Below are 15,480 nucleotides of genomic sequence, written 5' to 3' on the forward strand. Positions count from 1 at the left end.
TTCCTTCCTTCCTTCCTTCCTTCCTTCCTCCCTCCCTACCTCCCTTCCTCCCTTCTTTCCTTCCTTCCTTCCTTCCTTCCTTCCTCCTTATTTTTAATTTTCTTTTTTTGTGATGCTAGAGACAGTATTTGGGTACCACACATACTAGGCAAGTATTCTACCACAGAGCTATAGATCCAACCCCTACATTTACATTTCTAATACTGCAAATATACTTCTTTGTTCTATTGTTTCTATACTGCTTCTGGCAAAATTTGGGGGAGCCACTCTGGTTGTTAAGATGTGTAGCAGGACACCTGTCTCAGTAGTTAATTCCTGAATGCCTTGTTCATTCATCCTGTCCAACCTTTACCCCACCCTATGCCATTGGATTTGCTTTTGGTATGGTCCAGCTACACTTTTGAGCAGCAAACTTCCCAAATGTTGGATTAAAAATATGCATAGTTCATTCACTGATTATCTCTTTATAAGAAATTAAAGGATGTAAAATTCATATGCTAATATCCTATAGTAATAATACAGTTGTTTAAAAATATTTTTATCATAGATGCATTAATAACTATTCTCCACAGTGATGATCTGACTGAAGAAGGACCTAAAAGTGATCTTTTTTTCCTCTTTTCAGCTTAAAGGATTTTAGCCACACAATACATGAGAAACTCCCTGTTTAATGTGAAATACCAAAGTAGTTTTTTCATGTTAGAAAATTATGCTTGGAGCTGGGTGTGGTGGTGCATGCTTGTAATCTCAGTGGCTCTGGAGGCTGAGGCAGGAGGATCACCAGCTCAAGGCCAGGATCAGCAACTTAGTGATAGTGAGGCACTGTCTCTTAAAAAAAAAGAAAGAAAGAAAGAGAGAAAGAAAGAAGAAAGAAAGAAAGAAAGAAAGAAAGAAAGAAAGAAAGAAAGAAAGAAAGAGAAAGAAAGAAAGAAAAGAAACTTGTGCTTGGGTTTGTAGCTATGTGGTGGTGCCACAAGACTGGATGTTTGAACTGCTTGTTTTTTCTAAGTTGAAGGGTGCCAAGTCAGGTGTTCAACATATACACAGTTAACTTGGTTCTTGCTCTTTGATTTCTCCTAGGACTTGGATTCTGTAGGCAGTGTGCACTGTTTGCTTTCCAGCATTTGACAGTTTCTGTTGTAGTGTAGGCGGCATCTCTAATAAGATGATAGAATTTTATGACTAAGATCTCTTTGCCTTCCCAGGAAGTAAACATTATTCACCATCTAGTATACGGACTGGGCAGGAAACAGGACAGAAGGAGATGGATGTAATTATTTCTCTCCCTCCTGAATGTGAAGTCGGTTTGGTTCTGATATTGAAGTCTAATTCAGCTCATTCTAATTCAGCAAACATTTCTCTGAGCTCAGTTTATATGCAAAACACCCTACAAGATACAGCGTGGGATTCAAAGATAAAAATTGATCTGTAAAACACTATTTTGGGAAGTTGTTGCTCAGGGGACTCTTTATTGATCCTCCTTCATCTTTGGTTGTGTTAATTTTTAGAGAATTAACATAATTATTTAAAAGAAATGCTAGGTGCGTACTGAGCATACCAGTGAGCAGTCCCGGGAGTCTGAGCCCATGCCTCTCAGGATCTGCAGTGACATGCATAAGCTAACCCGGAAACCCTGAGCCCCAGTGCAACATGTCACCTACAGTAAACACTAAGAAATATGGAGTCATGGAGGCTGCTGCAGTTGGGAGTCCTTCCCCAGGATCGAAGAGATGACAGATTGGTTCAAGCTTGAAGTCCTGGAATCCTACCAGAAATGTAACAGGATTGCCTCAATTTCCTATCAGTGATAGTCACACTTTCTTGGATCCATTCTTCTCACTATCCTCCAAACCGTATGGATGTTTAGCCAGGTTAGACCCTTGATAAGAATTCTAACTCTCTTCTGTTGTGCATCACACCCACTACTTCATGTAAACCTTCTATTCAATCCTTCCAAATGCTCTGTGAAGTGAGAATTACCATGTGACAGAAAAGGAAACTGAGGCTCAGAGAGGTTAAGCAATTTTCCAAGATTATTTAGAGAACAGCAGATGCAAGATTCAGACCAAGTATTGTGTGTGCACAGCCTCCATTCTTAACCACTAATCCAAAACTAAGACATCATTATTTCTTTTTATGTAAGAACACAGTCCTTTTTCCAAACAATACTTTCTTGAATACACTCAGCTTCTTTTCTGATTAGAAGTTCTCTGCACTTTAACCCTTGAACTGTGAATTCTGATGTATGGATTTGTTTGGGTTAAGAAAGATCCAACCTTCAAAAAGCAGAAAAGTCTCAGGGATAGTTTTTTTTCCCCCTAATTACATTGATGGTTTGCAAATCCATGTTCCTCCTTTAATCACCAATGCCATTAGAAAATGAAAATTGATAGCCTCCCTCTATCCAAACAGAAATTCTGAGAACAGCCACGAAGGAGTGAGTCAGGGCTTTTGCTCTTCAGTGACAAGTGTTGCTGGAGAAGATAATTACTTTGCTACTGGCAGAACTTCTGCTTCACTTCAGTGATCGATTGCTAGTGTTTTCAAGAGCAAAAAACCAAAAGAGTCAATGTCATGGCTAAAAGGTAGCGTAAAATGAAGCTATGCTGCATAAATTGACTGGGGATTTTAAAATTAGGCTCCAAAACTAGGAACATGGTTAAAATTATTTCTTACCATGGTAATCTTACAGAGGTGATCACACACAGAATATGGTGATGGGAGCAATATTTTGGAGACAGCATAAGTAAAAAAGAAATTTTATGCTATACCTTCCCTGTAAAAAGGAAATAGATATTCTAATGAAAAATTAAAAAAAAAAAAAACTGACACAAACCAGAAATCCTTAGGCCTAAGTTTTAACTGCTATCGATTTCTGTTCCTACTGGTATTTGAAGAAGGGGTGTTTATGATTCATAGTATTTTAAAAAGTTTTCCTAGTCTGATTAATACACATTCTATCCTCTCTAGAGCTTCTGGAGTCTATAATTTGTTATTGTAAACAAATAGATGGCCATTGATATCAAACTTATGAATTCTTGAAATATTTCTGGGTTGGTAATATGACTTACAGGTTTTTTGTTTCATATTTCAAAGCATTACATTAACTAAAGTTTAGGTTAGGAGGGAAAAGTCTTGCTGGTATTGTCTTCTTTGGAAAACAACTTTGTAAAACAGAAATCATATTTGTCTTCATCTGCTGCTGCTTTTTAGTTCTTTGAGAAAATCTATTGGCTTTCTGCCTTAGGACCTTTGCATATACTACTGCAGATAAGGAACTATCCCAAAGTACTCCTGCCCACCTCTTAAATATTCATGTTCAATGTCTTCTAATTTTGGTAGATCCCAGTATAATATCTCCACTTTAGAGAGGTCTACTATGTCTATTTGGTCTAAAGTAGGTTCCCTTCTTTTATAATTTCTCATTGATTTCTACACTTGATTTTTGCAATTCTTATAACAATTCTTATTGCATCTTTATTTCTGTACTGTATGTTTTCTATCTACCTGTAAAGCAAGGATCATGTCTATTGTATTCACCTACATAGACTAGACTTGGCAACTGTTTGACATTTAGTAGGTGTTTGACAATATTTTTAAATGAGTAAATGCAAGAATCCACCTGAAGGAAGAAAGGGAAATTCTTAGTGATGGGAGTAAACAAAGCTGGCAAAGGGATTGAAATGTAAAGAACATCAATGCTGTGAAAAGGTGACAAAACCAGTAGCGAAAAGCAACTATGACACTGAGTGACTGGGAACACATTTTAAACAGAACAAGGATGGAGAGTGTTGAGAATAGTCCTGATGTCATCTATTGGATGTGATGAACAATTTGTTTATTTCATGAATTTATAATATTCTAAAGAAGTCTATATGCATTTGAAATATAACAAGTTAACTAAAGCTATTTTGCTTAAGCATCATATCACCAATGGAAAGTGTGGGCTGTAATTTTATTATATTTACTGTACTGTCTTGTTATGTTTTATCCTTGAGTGATGATCAGTAGGTATTTGTGGAATACTCATTGCTTGAATGAATGAAAAATTGCAAAAATTTTCCACCAAGGAGAACAGCTTAATTTTATTTTAGCTTAAGATAAGTGTGTGAATTATAATCATTAAGGGTATGTTATGTATCAGGCATGTAGTTTTTAGCTAATGTTTCCTTGTACTTGTGGCAGGATATTTTTCAGTTTACTGGACTTTCAGTTTATTCTTAGAAAGGAAATAACTCAAAGGAGTATCATCATTTAAAATATGTAATCATATACACACATGCACACACACACACACATATATATACACACACACATAGACTTTTCACATATATTTTTAAAATATCTTAAATTTCTAATGACTCTAACAAATTCTTTCTATCCTGCAAATATGTCTTTAGACTAAGATCTTATATAGTCTTTGTTTGGCTCTAATCAGGCTAAAAAGAGTTATTTTCAGTTGGAGTACACATAGTTATGTGCACAATATCACAGACACATTGAGTGACTATAATTGAGTGATGATATATTCCAGATATTTTGCAAGCAACTTTCTGAGGTAGATGTTGCTATCTTTCCATGTGAAAATTCCCAAGAAGGCATTTGAACCTAAGTTCCTTTGAGTCCAAAACATTACTCATGCTATCACACACTGTCTCCAATTCAAAACACTAAGAATAAAAAGCTCAGAAGATTAAAGGGAGAGCTTGGGAAAAAATTAATTGAAACACAGAATTTTGATTTTTTTTTCTTGGTTAGGCTAATAGGCATGCCCTCACCAATTGTTACTGTGTATTCTGAAAGATCTGGAGATGTGGACAGAAAATGGCTTTATTTTTTTCTTGTACCACAATGAGTATATACAAGAGAATTAGTACTTGTTGTAATACAGTGGGTATATGCAAGATAACTATTTCCTATTGTGACAAGGAAAAAATAATGCAATTTTATTTCCAAATGTTCAGATTTCTCAGAAGATACTGTAGGGGTTGGGAAAAGCATGCATATCAATCTAATTAAATTAAATTCATGCTTTCAGAAATAGCATATAGGAAAGGTCTCAATATATAATGTTGAATGATAAAGCCAGATATTAAATAAACGTAGATTATATATATGAGAGCATTTTAATCAGATTCAATTGTGATCACTGCTCTAACAGACACACCCTAAATTTCAATCTCCATTGCTTAACACAATAAAGGCTGATTTTCTTTTTTTTTTTTTTTTCTCAAGACATAATCACATGCAGAGTGGTAGTGTTTATGAGTTTCTCTGTGACTCTGACAAGCTCAGTATGTGGTTTCAACGGTTCTCTGAGGTCATAGGACGAAAATACGGGAAAGGAAGAGAAACAGCACCAGTAGGACTCTCCCTATCTTAAATGCTTTGGTCTATAAATGACACTTCACTTTTGTTCATATCTCATAGACAAAAGCTAGGCACTGGTTCCCTCTCCTTAAATGCAAGAGGCTGAGCAATGCAGTTCTGTAAGCATCAGGAGCATGTCTGTCACTCACACTGGAAGAAAATACACAAAATTATCAATATCTCTAGTGAGGTATTCATGATTTTCATTTTCAACTTTGTGCTATAGAGTATTTTCTAAGAATATGAAATTCACAATTAGATAAAAACTACAAATATTAAAATTGGCAGTGCTATGGGCTTGTTGGCTGCTGATCCTTTCATACCAGGTGCAGATGGCTTGGCGCCCTCACTGTGTAACACATTTCAATGTGCCTTTATAACTTGAGAGATTCAACAAAGTGATAAGAACATACACTGAGCCTCACCTGGAGGCCCCTTCTCTTCTCTATGCATGGATGGTTTGGAGGTAGTATCTATCATTGCCGATCACTTGGATTGCTTTGGCTGATCTGGCTGGCTTGAGGGATTTTCCATTCTTCCCTTACTGCTCCATGTTTTTTTTCCCAAAAGCTTCCCTCTAGCAGAGAACAACAGTTTCAACTAGCAGAAGTAGAAGCACGACTAACCCCAATTTATCTCTTTTCACAGCCTATTATAAAGATTTCTTGAGCAACATGGAAATATAGTTTGAAAATTCATCTTATACAGTGTAGATGAAGTCACTGGTTATTTAATAAGCATTAATATCGCTAGCTCTATGCAATCATGGTACAGATTCACTGCCCTTCTCAAAGATCACCTGCTGAAAGTGAAAAAAGAAATTAGCATTGGGAGAAGATGATGACACCTCCTATTCCCCACCTTGGATTCCACTTTTTATCTCTGACTTTTACTCTTTGGACATTAAACTTTAGAATTTTTTCTGCAGCTAAGATTTTTTTTTCAACACTTACCATGGGCTTCAAAGTTTGTCCTTCATTTCCTTTCCTTAAATTTACTTTCTGTTTTATTGCATGCCACTTCCTTGCACTTGTCCTGTTAAGGAGTCCACCATGGTCATTTAATATTTAAAGGCCAGGATCATTTTGCAGGTTTTAGTTTAAAGGTAACCATAGCACACACACACACACACACACATTTATTATTAAGAGCAGAGATGCCCTGTATGTTCTTGGGACTCTTCTTTCCTTTCAGTGTTAGTTTTGTAGGAGTGCTGCTGTCACTAGGTTTCAGCTCTGACATTGCTGTGGCAATGAACTAGTGCATTAACAATGGGTTCAAAATGATGTAAACTATTCATGTGGGTGGAGGCGACCATGCTGAAAAGGGAGATGAAGCCAGAAAGTGACAGGCCACGGAGAGTCCGGTTTCGGATTGCATCATCTCACAGTGGACGAGTTCTGAAGGAGGTTTATGATGATGGGCAACCATCTGGCTCTCTGGATTCTGAATGTGCCAGTATTTGTGGGATAGATGGACTAAGTGATTCTGATGGACAGCAAAATGGCCACATTGGATCTGAAGGCGACGAGCAAGAGAATGATCAGGATAACTTGCTGGTGCTGGCAAGGGCTGCCAGTGAGAAGGGTTTTGGTACAAGAAGAGTCCACATTTTAAGCAAAAATGGCACAGTGAGAGGCATCAAATACAAAGTGAGTGCTGGCCAAGCTCTATTTAACAATTTGACCAAAGTATTACAGGTAAGTCATGACACTTTCCTCCTCCTGAGCTTTGTTCCTAACTGGCCCTCTGAACACCTCTCAGCTCTGCAGTTTAAAGCAAGCCTCTCTTATTCATGACTCCTCCTTACTTCACAAGACACTCCCCATGTAAGACATTGTCTCAACAGCCACTGATTAAAAACAGGGTCATTATTCTTGGCAAACCAGACTGACTTCTCAAAGCCATGTTTCTAACATGTATATGAGCTTTTCTTCCAGTGTAAGGACTAAAACTGCATCTCTACTTCTCAGGCAAGAAAGGAGACAGACTCTAGAGTTCAAAACATTTCATAAAGCTTAGAAATTGGTTTCTTCCTGGTTTATGATTCTTAAATCATCAGGGTACCATTTGCCATCAGCTGTGATGAAAATGTTGACTGCTTGCATTCAGTGGGATTGGATTCAGTGGGAATGTCACAAAGATGCAAAGGCTGTGACTTCTTCCCATTCCAGAGGAAATTGCAGGTTTTATCTGAGGTCCATTTCTTTGTTATTTGCCTATCATAACTCTGGAGCAGAATTTGAAAATTCTATTCCTCTATGAGTGTATGGACTAAAATTCTGACTTTATAGCCAAAAAATGGTCCTTAAAATGTGGTCCACCCCTCCAACTAATACAGGGATGTATCATTCAGATCCTAACGTCATTGACAATGATCTAATGATAAGTGCTTTAACTTGCCTAGGAGCATTGGAAAAATATTTTTTTCTTAATAACAGACATAATTACTTCAGCAATGGAATTTATAATCACTAACATTAAGGTAGCAAACCAATAATCTTCATTGCAATTCTGTATTATATGATTCTCAGTATTCGAATGAAACAATCTCTTGTGATAAATTATTCAATGCCTCTACATTATAGAGATGCAGGAGTGGTTGGGGGAAAGAATTTCAATAAAAGATACTCATATATGTTTTATTTCAAAGGAAGTATTTGAAAAGATCAAATCATCAAGATTTAAAAGCAAATTTAAGTTTTAATGAAAGGAAAAAAGCAGTTAAGACTAAAGGGTTTTTTTTTTTAAATAAAATTTACCCATGAAGGATTTTATAGAAGTGGTAGGTATGGGGACAACAATCAGAAACTGATGACTCTTTTATTAGGTTGGGGATGATCTTATAGAGACTTCTAGACATGTGATTGTTAAGAGAATCTCAGTGGAATGAGCTTCATCTAAAGTAAAAATTGTTACTGTCAATGTGTAAACTAAGAATCTTTGTACAATTGAGTTTTAAAATGTTTGCATTCATTGCAATTAATTTAGTTCTTTATTATTTGAGTTGCTTTATGATTTGGAGGGTTGTTTATAAAACTGTTTTACCACTTTTAGTGCTTTAATTTGAATTTGTGTATTCAACTCTCCCCACAAATTATGATTTGTGAATAAACATCTTAAGTCTTCAAAACCTGCAAGAGAAAAAAACCCTAATCTTCTCCCTATGCATTTACCTCGATAGTGCTATAAATTAACAAATAAGAAATGAAGGAAATTTTAAAGTCAAAATTCTAATATTAGATTAGATTAGAGTATTACACATTTTCTATTCATAATTCTGTCACCATTTTATGAGAACAAATCCAAGGAAACTTTTTCTAACAATTTAACATAATTCCACTTACCTATGGCTTTAAAAGGGTAGCAATGGTTACATGCAGAGGTCCCTCAAAGTCTTTGATATTTGATCAGTTTTTTTTCTTATATGTGATCCTTCTTTCTTAATAATGTGGGTAAATCAGCCAGCATGTTATAGGTAATCACAGATTTTGGTTATTGTCTTTACTTTCATCACCCACCACTACCACCACCACCACCACCATCATCAAGTGAATGTTCTCTGATCTCTCTAGGACAAAAAATAAATTAATTGGGGTTGCCAGTGGCATTATTCGAAGGGCTCCATTCAGATAATTGTCTGTGTGAACAGCATGTTTTGACTTGTACGATATAACCTACACAATTATGTAGAGAGCCGATTTGAATGTTTGCCACTTGCTAAGGGATGTACATGTAATAAGGGGCTAATCCTTGTCCTAGGCATTTGTCTTAGGATGACTGAGTAGTTTTCCACAGACATCTTATTATGCAGCAGTAATAGCTGAAGCTACCATTCAATTATTCCCATACACACTACCAGTTACAACTCTTTCTTTGGATCTCTTTATATTTTCCATATCCCTTGCAAATAAGCACCAAACTTGACCTCATGTAACTGTAACTTAACAGTTTCCCTCCAGGAAGAAAATGTGAGCAGTTGGTATCTTGGATGTCTGGTTAGGGATTCAATGGATGGCTAATTTTATTGAAAAGGAACTGTGATTGACAAAAGAGTCAGACTTTTCTTCCGTTTTTAAGGTATAATGTCTTAAAGCACTCCACTAGAAACTTGAGAGGAAACAACATAAATAAAATCTTTCAAAGACTCTGAAAATCACTTTTCTTCCTTGTTGTTAGTTTCCCACTCTGTAATTCCTATTTCATAAAATACTGGCATGTGCCTTGCAAAAAAAATTCAACTGTGCAGACAATAATCATCAAAATGATTTGTTTTAAAGTGTTTGTACTTTTCAGCATACTTAATCATAAAACTGTATATAAAAAGGATATCAGAGCTAGTTTCTGTTTTGTCAGTTAATTTACTCTACAGAATCTTGAGTAAGTGAGGATGCACAATATTAGTTGAGGTCATTAAGGGTAGCAATGGAACCAGGAGGCAAACATAATGGTCACCTGACTGCTCAAGTGAAATTTGTGGAGGGCAGTTTGTTGGTGAGTCACTCAGGGCTTCCAGCTTGTCTCGATTATAACTCTTCAGATGTGGTTGAATTTTCCATTTCTCCCAGATATATCATGAATACAAAGCCCAGGAAAGGCTAATTTGGAAATATGAAAACCTAGAATCTATTTGTGATCTGGAAATATGCATTTATTAGAGACTTTTTAGGTTGTTCTTACATATACTACAGTTTGAAAATTATTGATCTAAAGCATAAAAGGAAAATCCAACCAGTTTTCTAGAGTAAAACAAAAATTTCTAAATATTCCTTATGTCTTTAATTTTTAATAAGGAAAATGAAGAAAATATGTATTGATCTGATTTGTTCTTTGGATAAGGTTAGATCACTAGAAGAACCTTTTCTGAGCCAAAGATGACAGTCATGTTTCCTATTAATATCCTATTTTATCAATTAGTTGATTTGGGAACAGGTCCAGAAATTTTACCAATAGACTCCAATATAAGTTCTGTGTTTTAGTACTTTTGAAGAAATTTTACTCTTAGGATGTTTCTATCTGGATAGATTTTTACACTTGATTACCAGAAAATTTTAGAAAAAAAGTTATTTTGTCCTTAAAATCAGTCTCTTGTTACCTCATGCAAAACAAATTAGAAAACCATTGTACAGTTCAAAAAGATCTCATTACCCAGTTTGCATGATTGAATGTGAGATGCACCTTGCTCTTAGATTCCTAATATTTCTTAGGGTGGCTCAATGATGCAGATAATTAAGGTCATTTATTTTTGTTATATTATTTTTATAGGATTAAATTTTGAATAGTAATCTTTTCTTGACCTTATTATTAAACTATATGGGTAGTCTGTTAGAATCTTCTACTGTAATTTCCACAATTTTAATTTTCTCACTTCCAAATTTAAAATTACTGTATTAGAGATAAATAAATCCGAAGAAGGACAATAATTATAACACATACTATATTTTTGGCAGGTCCTTTCTAGAACTTAGACATACATCTTCTGTCTGTGTGTATACATGCATATGTCTGGCTAGTGTAGTTGCATGTATAAACATTCTTTCAAGATAAATAAAATAATAACATGTTTGCCAAACAATTTGCATTTTGCACGGGCTTTCACATACATTATTTTACCTAACTGTGTCCAAAATTTTGTGAAATAAATAGCAAAATTATTATAATGCCCATTTTTTGATAACTATCAGAAATAAAAGCTACTAATTCAAGAACTCTAATTTTGGATACTTTGACAGTTTAAAAAACATATCAAATGCAAAATGTCTCACATTTGCTGTTTTAAAAGTTATCATGACAAATATGAATATTTATCTGACTACATCATGTTATGATAAAATCTGGTATTCTTAAACTTCAACATTTGGTTGGCATGTTTTAAAATATATCATTTGTTTCACATTTGATCTTCATCTGGCAAAGTTTTTTCAGAAGATATACAAGTTTTTAAATAGTATTTTTAAAAATTTATCAGAAGCCATTATTTCTCTTCATCATTTTGTTAGATCATCATGAGGTTAGTTGGCACTGGAAGAGGATGAGTTGGCTACTTAAAGCAGTACTGTTGCTCAGCCTTGTCCACTGACTCAGCATAGATGATATTAACAGAAGTTTCTGGCAGTATTTATTATCCATCTCTGATTCACCAAAGCTAGCTCTGGTAATTGAATAATATTCCAGTGAGAAGAAGGTGACTCTTTGGATCACTCTATAAAAACAACAACAATAATATTAAGCCTCAACTAGGTACTTCCTGGATGCCAGGCACTGTTCACATTATTATGTGCATTGACTCATTTATTCCTCACAGCAACCAAGAGGTAGTATTATTATTAATAAATTATTTATAATTAGAACTTCTTCTCTGTGTAAATATTAAATTGTAGAATTTCAAATATCATTTACCAGAGAAATTCTTAGATGATTTTTTTTTTTTGTCAAAATGAAAATATTGTCTTTTGAGCTTTCAGAAACTCTAAAATTTTTGGTACAATTAGAAATGGCCCAAAAAGTCACACTAAGAAATCAGGTGACTTGTTATCCAAAAATTAGGAAAGAAAGAATGCCAAAGACATGTTAACACTACTAATAAATTATTTATACCAAAAAAGAATTATAAACTGACAGACCTTAACAGTCCTGTTATCCTCTTCTATACATCAGCCTTTTGCAACTCTTGGTCACAGCATTAATCATGGATGCTGAGTAGGATATAAGCAAATGTCTTTGTTGTTGTTGTTGTTGTTGTTGTTGTTGTTGTTAGTGAACTTAGTGAAATTTGCCTAGTGGTTATTTCCCTTTGTTCTATTCCTTTTGCATTTAGAAATTCCTATATGGGGAAGGGCTAGAGTTTTCATGGTGAATTGTTGCCATCTGGCTCCATTCCATTCCTCAGTGTTTCTTCAATCATTTTTTAAACAATCATTTATTGCATCTCTACTATGGAGCAGACACTGTTAGGTAATGTGAGAAATAAATTCCATTTCTGCCTTTTGCAGAAATATTCAGGAGTGTGTTGTAAATGGCTGTAGAAATCAACTTCTGAAAAGAATTTAGATATGAACTTGACTTTGCTTTCCATCTTGACTTTGTTTTTCCATCTGTTTTCTTGTTGATGTAACAGACTCTGCTACTCATTCTTTATTTCTCCACTGTTTTAAATTTTCTCTTGTAGTTTTTTCTTTTCTTAGTCCATCATTTAATTGAATTTTTTCTTAAGCTTTCTCTTGCTTTTTTCCTAACTTAGTTCTATCTCAAACATCAGGAACTGAAGGGAAATCTATAGTATTAATGACTCTTATCTTGATCCTATCAGTCTCTAGAAGTCTAAAACAGTGATTTACTCTGAGCACTGACTTGCTCAAGTTCTATGAAAACCTTTTCTCTTTAGCTCAATGAATATCTAAATTGGATATCTTTCATTCTTCCTTATCTATCAGAGTTCGGTATCATCATGGTATTTTAATTTGTGCAACCTTGGTTTTAATTGCTGGAGTTTAAGCTTATGAAACTGAACTCTAACTTCAGAATGACATGCTGAACAAACCCATGGATTCCACCAGCTGACTTGCAACCACCTAATGAAATCTTATGGGCAGCCTGTGGTTACCACATAATTAGGAAATTAACACCTGGTATTTTCAAACTTTATTTAATTAAAGAACAGCTTTATTAAGACATACTTCATATATCATTTCAATTTTTCCATTTAAAGTATAAAATCCAGTGGTTTTTAATCTTTATAGAATTATGTAACCCTCATCACAATCAATTTGAGAACATTTTAATCATTCAACAAAGAAACTCCATAACCATTTCTAGTCATTTCCCATGTCTTCCTTCTCCCCTCTTATCCTCTTCTTACAAACTCCCCCAGGTCTGACACAATCACTTATGTACTTTCTGTCTCCATTTATTTGCCTATTTTGGCCATTTAAAAGATAATCTCCCTATATAACTATAATTATATATTCATTTATCAATATTTCTCTATCCTCCCATCCCTGCTAATTACTCATGTGTTCTCATAACTGTGTTCTACTCTCTCCTTCTAGGAGATCAATTATTTATATTTCACATAGGAATGGCGTCATGTGGTATTTGTCTTTCCCTGCTTTTTAAAATTTCACTTAATATTCTTCAGGTTCATCTATGTCATTGTGAATGACAAGATTTATTTCTTCATTTGGCTGAATAGTATTCCATTGTGCACAGATCCCACATTTTCTTTATCCATTCATCCACTGATAGAAACTTAGGTTGAGTCCATGTTCTGGTTATTATGAATAGTATTGTAATAAACATAGTAATGTAGATATCTCCCTGCCTGGAGAATGTCCTATATGCATTAGTTGAGAAGAATGTGTACCTGTACCCATTGGATGAAAAGTTCTGTATTGTCTGGAAGTTTCATTTGGTGTACAGTGTAGATTAACTCATGTTTTCTTGTTGAATTTCTGTCTGAATGATCTGTTCATTTCTGAAAATAGTGTGATGAAGTCTTCTACCACTATTATATTACAATGTATATCTTCCTTAATCTGTGAACATTCATTTTATATTATTAGGTGCTCAAATATTGTATTCATATATATTTTTACAGTGGTCATAGCCTCTGTTTGAATTGACCCCTTTATAGTTATATTGATCTTCTTTGTCTCTTTTTACAGTTTTTGTCTTTAAGCCCATATTTAGCTGATATAAGTATAGCTATTGCTGCTATCTTTTGGTTTCCATTTGCATGGAATATCTTTTTCCATTCCTTTACTTCCAGTCTATGTATGTCCTTACAGGTACGCAGTAGGAGGTTAGGTCTTGTATTTTAATCTATTTAGCCACTCTTTGTCTTTTGAATGGAGAATTTAATCCACTTATATTTAAGGGAATTATTGTCAGATAATAACTTTTTGTTCATTGTTTTCTGGCTGTTTGTATGATCTCTTTCTTACTCTCTTTGTGATTAAGTGATTTTTCCCTAGCAGCATGTTTTCATTCATTATCTATTTCTTTTTAGTGTATCTATTATAGGATTTTGGTTTGTGGTTATTATGAGGCTTACAAGCTGGGTATTTTAAGCCAATAACAACTTTGATTAAAAAAAAAAGAACCAACATGCTTTTATTGCACTGCTTTCTACACATTTTGAATTCTAATGTCATAATTTACAACTTTTAATATTGTATACCCTTTAACAAATGATTATTTTTATTATTTTCAGTAGTTTTTCCTTTTAACCTTCATAATAGATTATAAGTGATTTACATACCACTATTACAATATTATAGGACTCTGAAAATAGATTATAAGTGATTTACATACCACTATTACAATATTATAGGACTCTGAAGTTTGAGCACTTACTTTAATTGGTGGGTTTTACACTTATGGGTGATTTCAAGTTACCCATCACCAACTTTTCTTTCAGCTTGAGAAACTCCATATAGATATTTTTATGAGCTAGGGCTGGTGGTGAAGAACTCCCTCAGTTTTTGTTTTTCTGACAAAGTCTTTATCTTTCATTTAATTCTGTATGACAGCTTTTCCGGGTATAATATTCTTAGTTGACATATTTTTGTTTTTTCCTTCAGCACTTTGATTATATTCTTTTGCTCCCTCTTGACCCGTAAGGTTTCTGCTGAGAAATCTGCTGGCTAGGCATATTGAATTTTCTCATATATTATTTGCCTCTTTTATTTTCTTCTTTTTAAAAATATTTTATTTTTTAGTTGTAGTTGAACACAATACCTTTATTTATTTATTTATTTATATGTGGTGCTGAGGATCGAACCCAGGGCCTTGCACGTGCTAGGCGAGTGCTCTACTGCTGAGCCACAACCCCAGCCCTGCCTCTTTTCTCTTGCTGCTTTCACTACCAGCTCTTGATCTTTGGCAGTTTGATTATGATAAGATTTCTGGTGGACTAGTTATTATTGGTGTCTTTTTATTTTCCTGCACCTGGGTTTTGTATTTTCTCTAGGTTTGGAAAGTTTCTGTTATTATTTCTTTAACTAAGCTTCCTTCTTCTTCTTCTCTATTCTTTTTTGAATTCTAATGACTTGTATGTTTGCTCTTTGGATGCTATCCCATGAATCCCATGATCTTTCTTCATTCCTTTTT

At 34.5% G+C, this 15,480-nt stretch overlaps 1 protein-coding gene across 1 annotated transcript in view; it reads left to right on the forward strand.

Annotated features, from left to right (window-relative positions):
- The first annotated feature begins 6,181 nt into the window (after window positions 1-6,181).
- Grxcr1 (glutaredoxin and cysteine rich domain containing 1) overlaps window positions 6,182-15,480 on the forward strand; it is a 109,112-nt gene continuing 99,813 nt past the window's right edge. Inside the window, exon 1 of the mRNA XM_015481803.2 lies at window positions 6,182-7,070. Coding sequence (XP_015337289.1) covers window positions 6,669-7,070 — 402 coding nt within the window. The 5' untranslated portion in view covers window positions 6,182-6,668. The remainder of the gene's footprint in view (window positions 7,071-15,480) is intronic.

The sequence above is a fragment of the Marmota marmota genome, unplaced genomic scaffold (assembly GCF_001458135.2).
Source record: "Marmota marmota marmota unplaced genomic scaffold, marMar, whole genome shotgun sequence".
Lineage (NCBI taxonomy): Eukaryota > Metazoa > Chordata > Mammalia > Rodentia > Sciuridae > Marmota > Marmota marmota.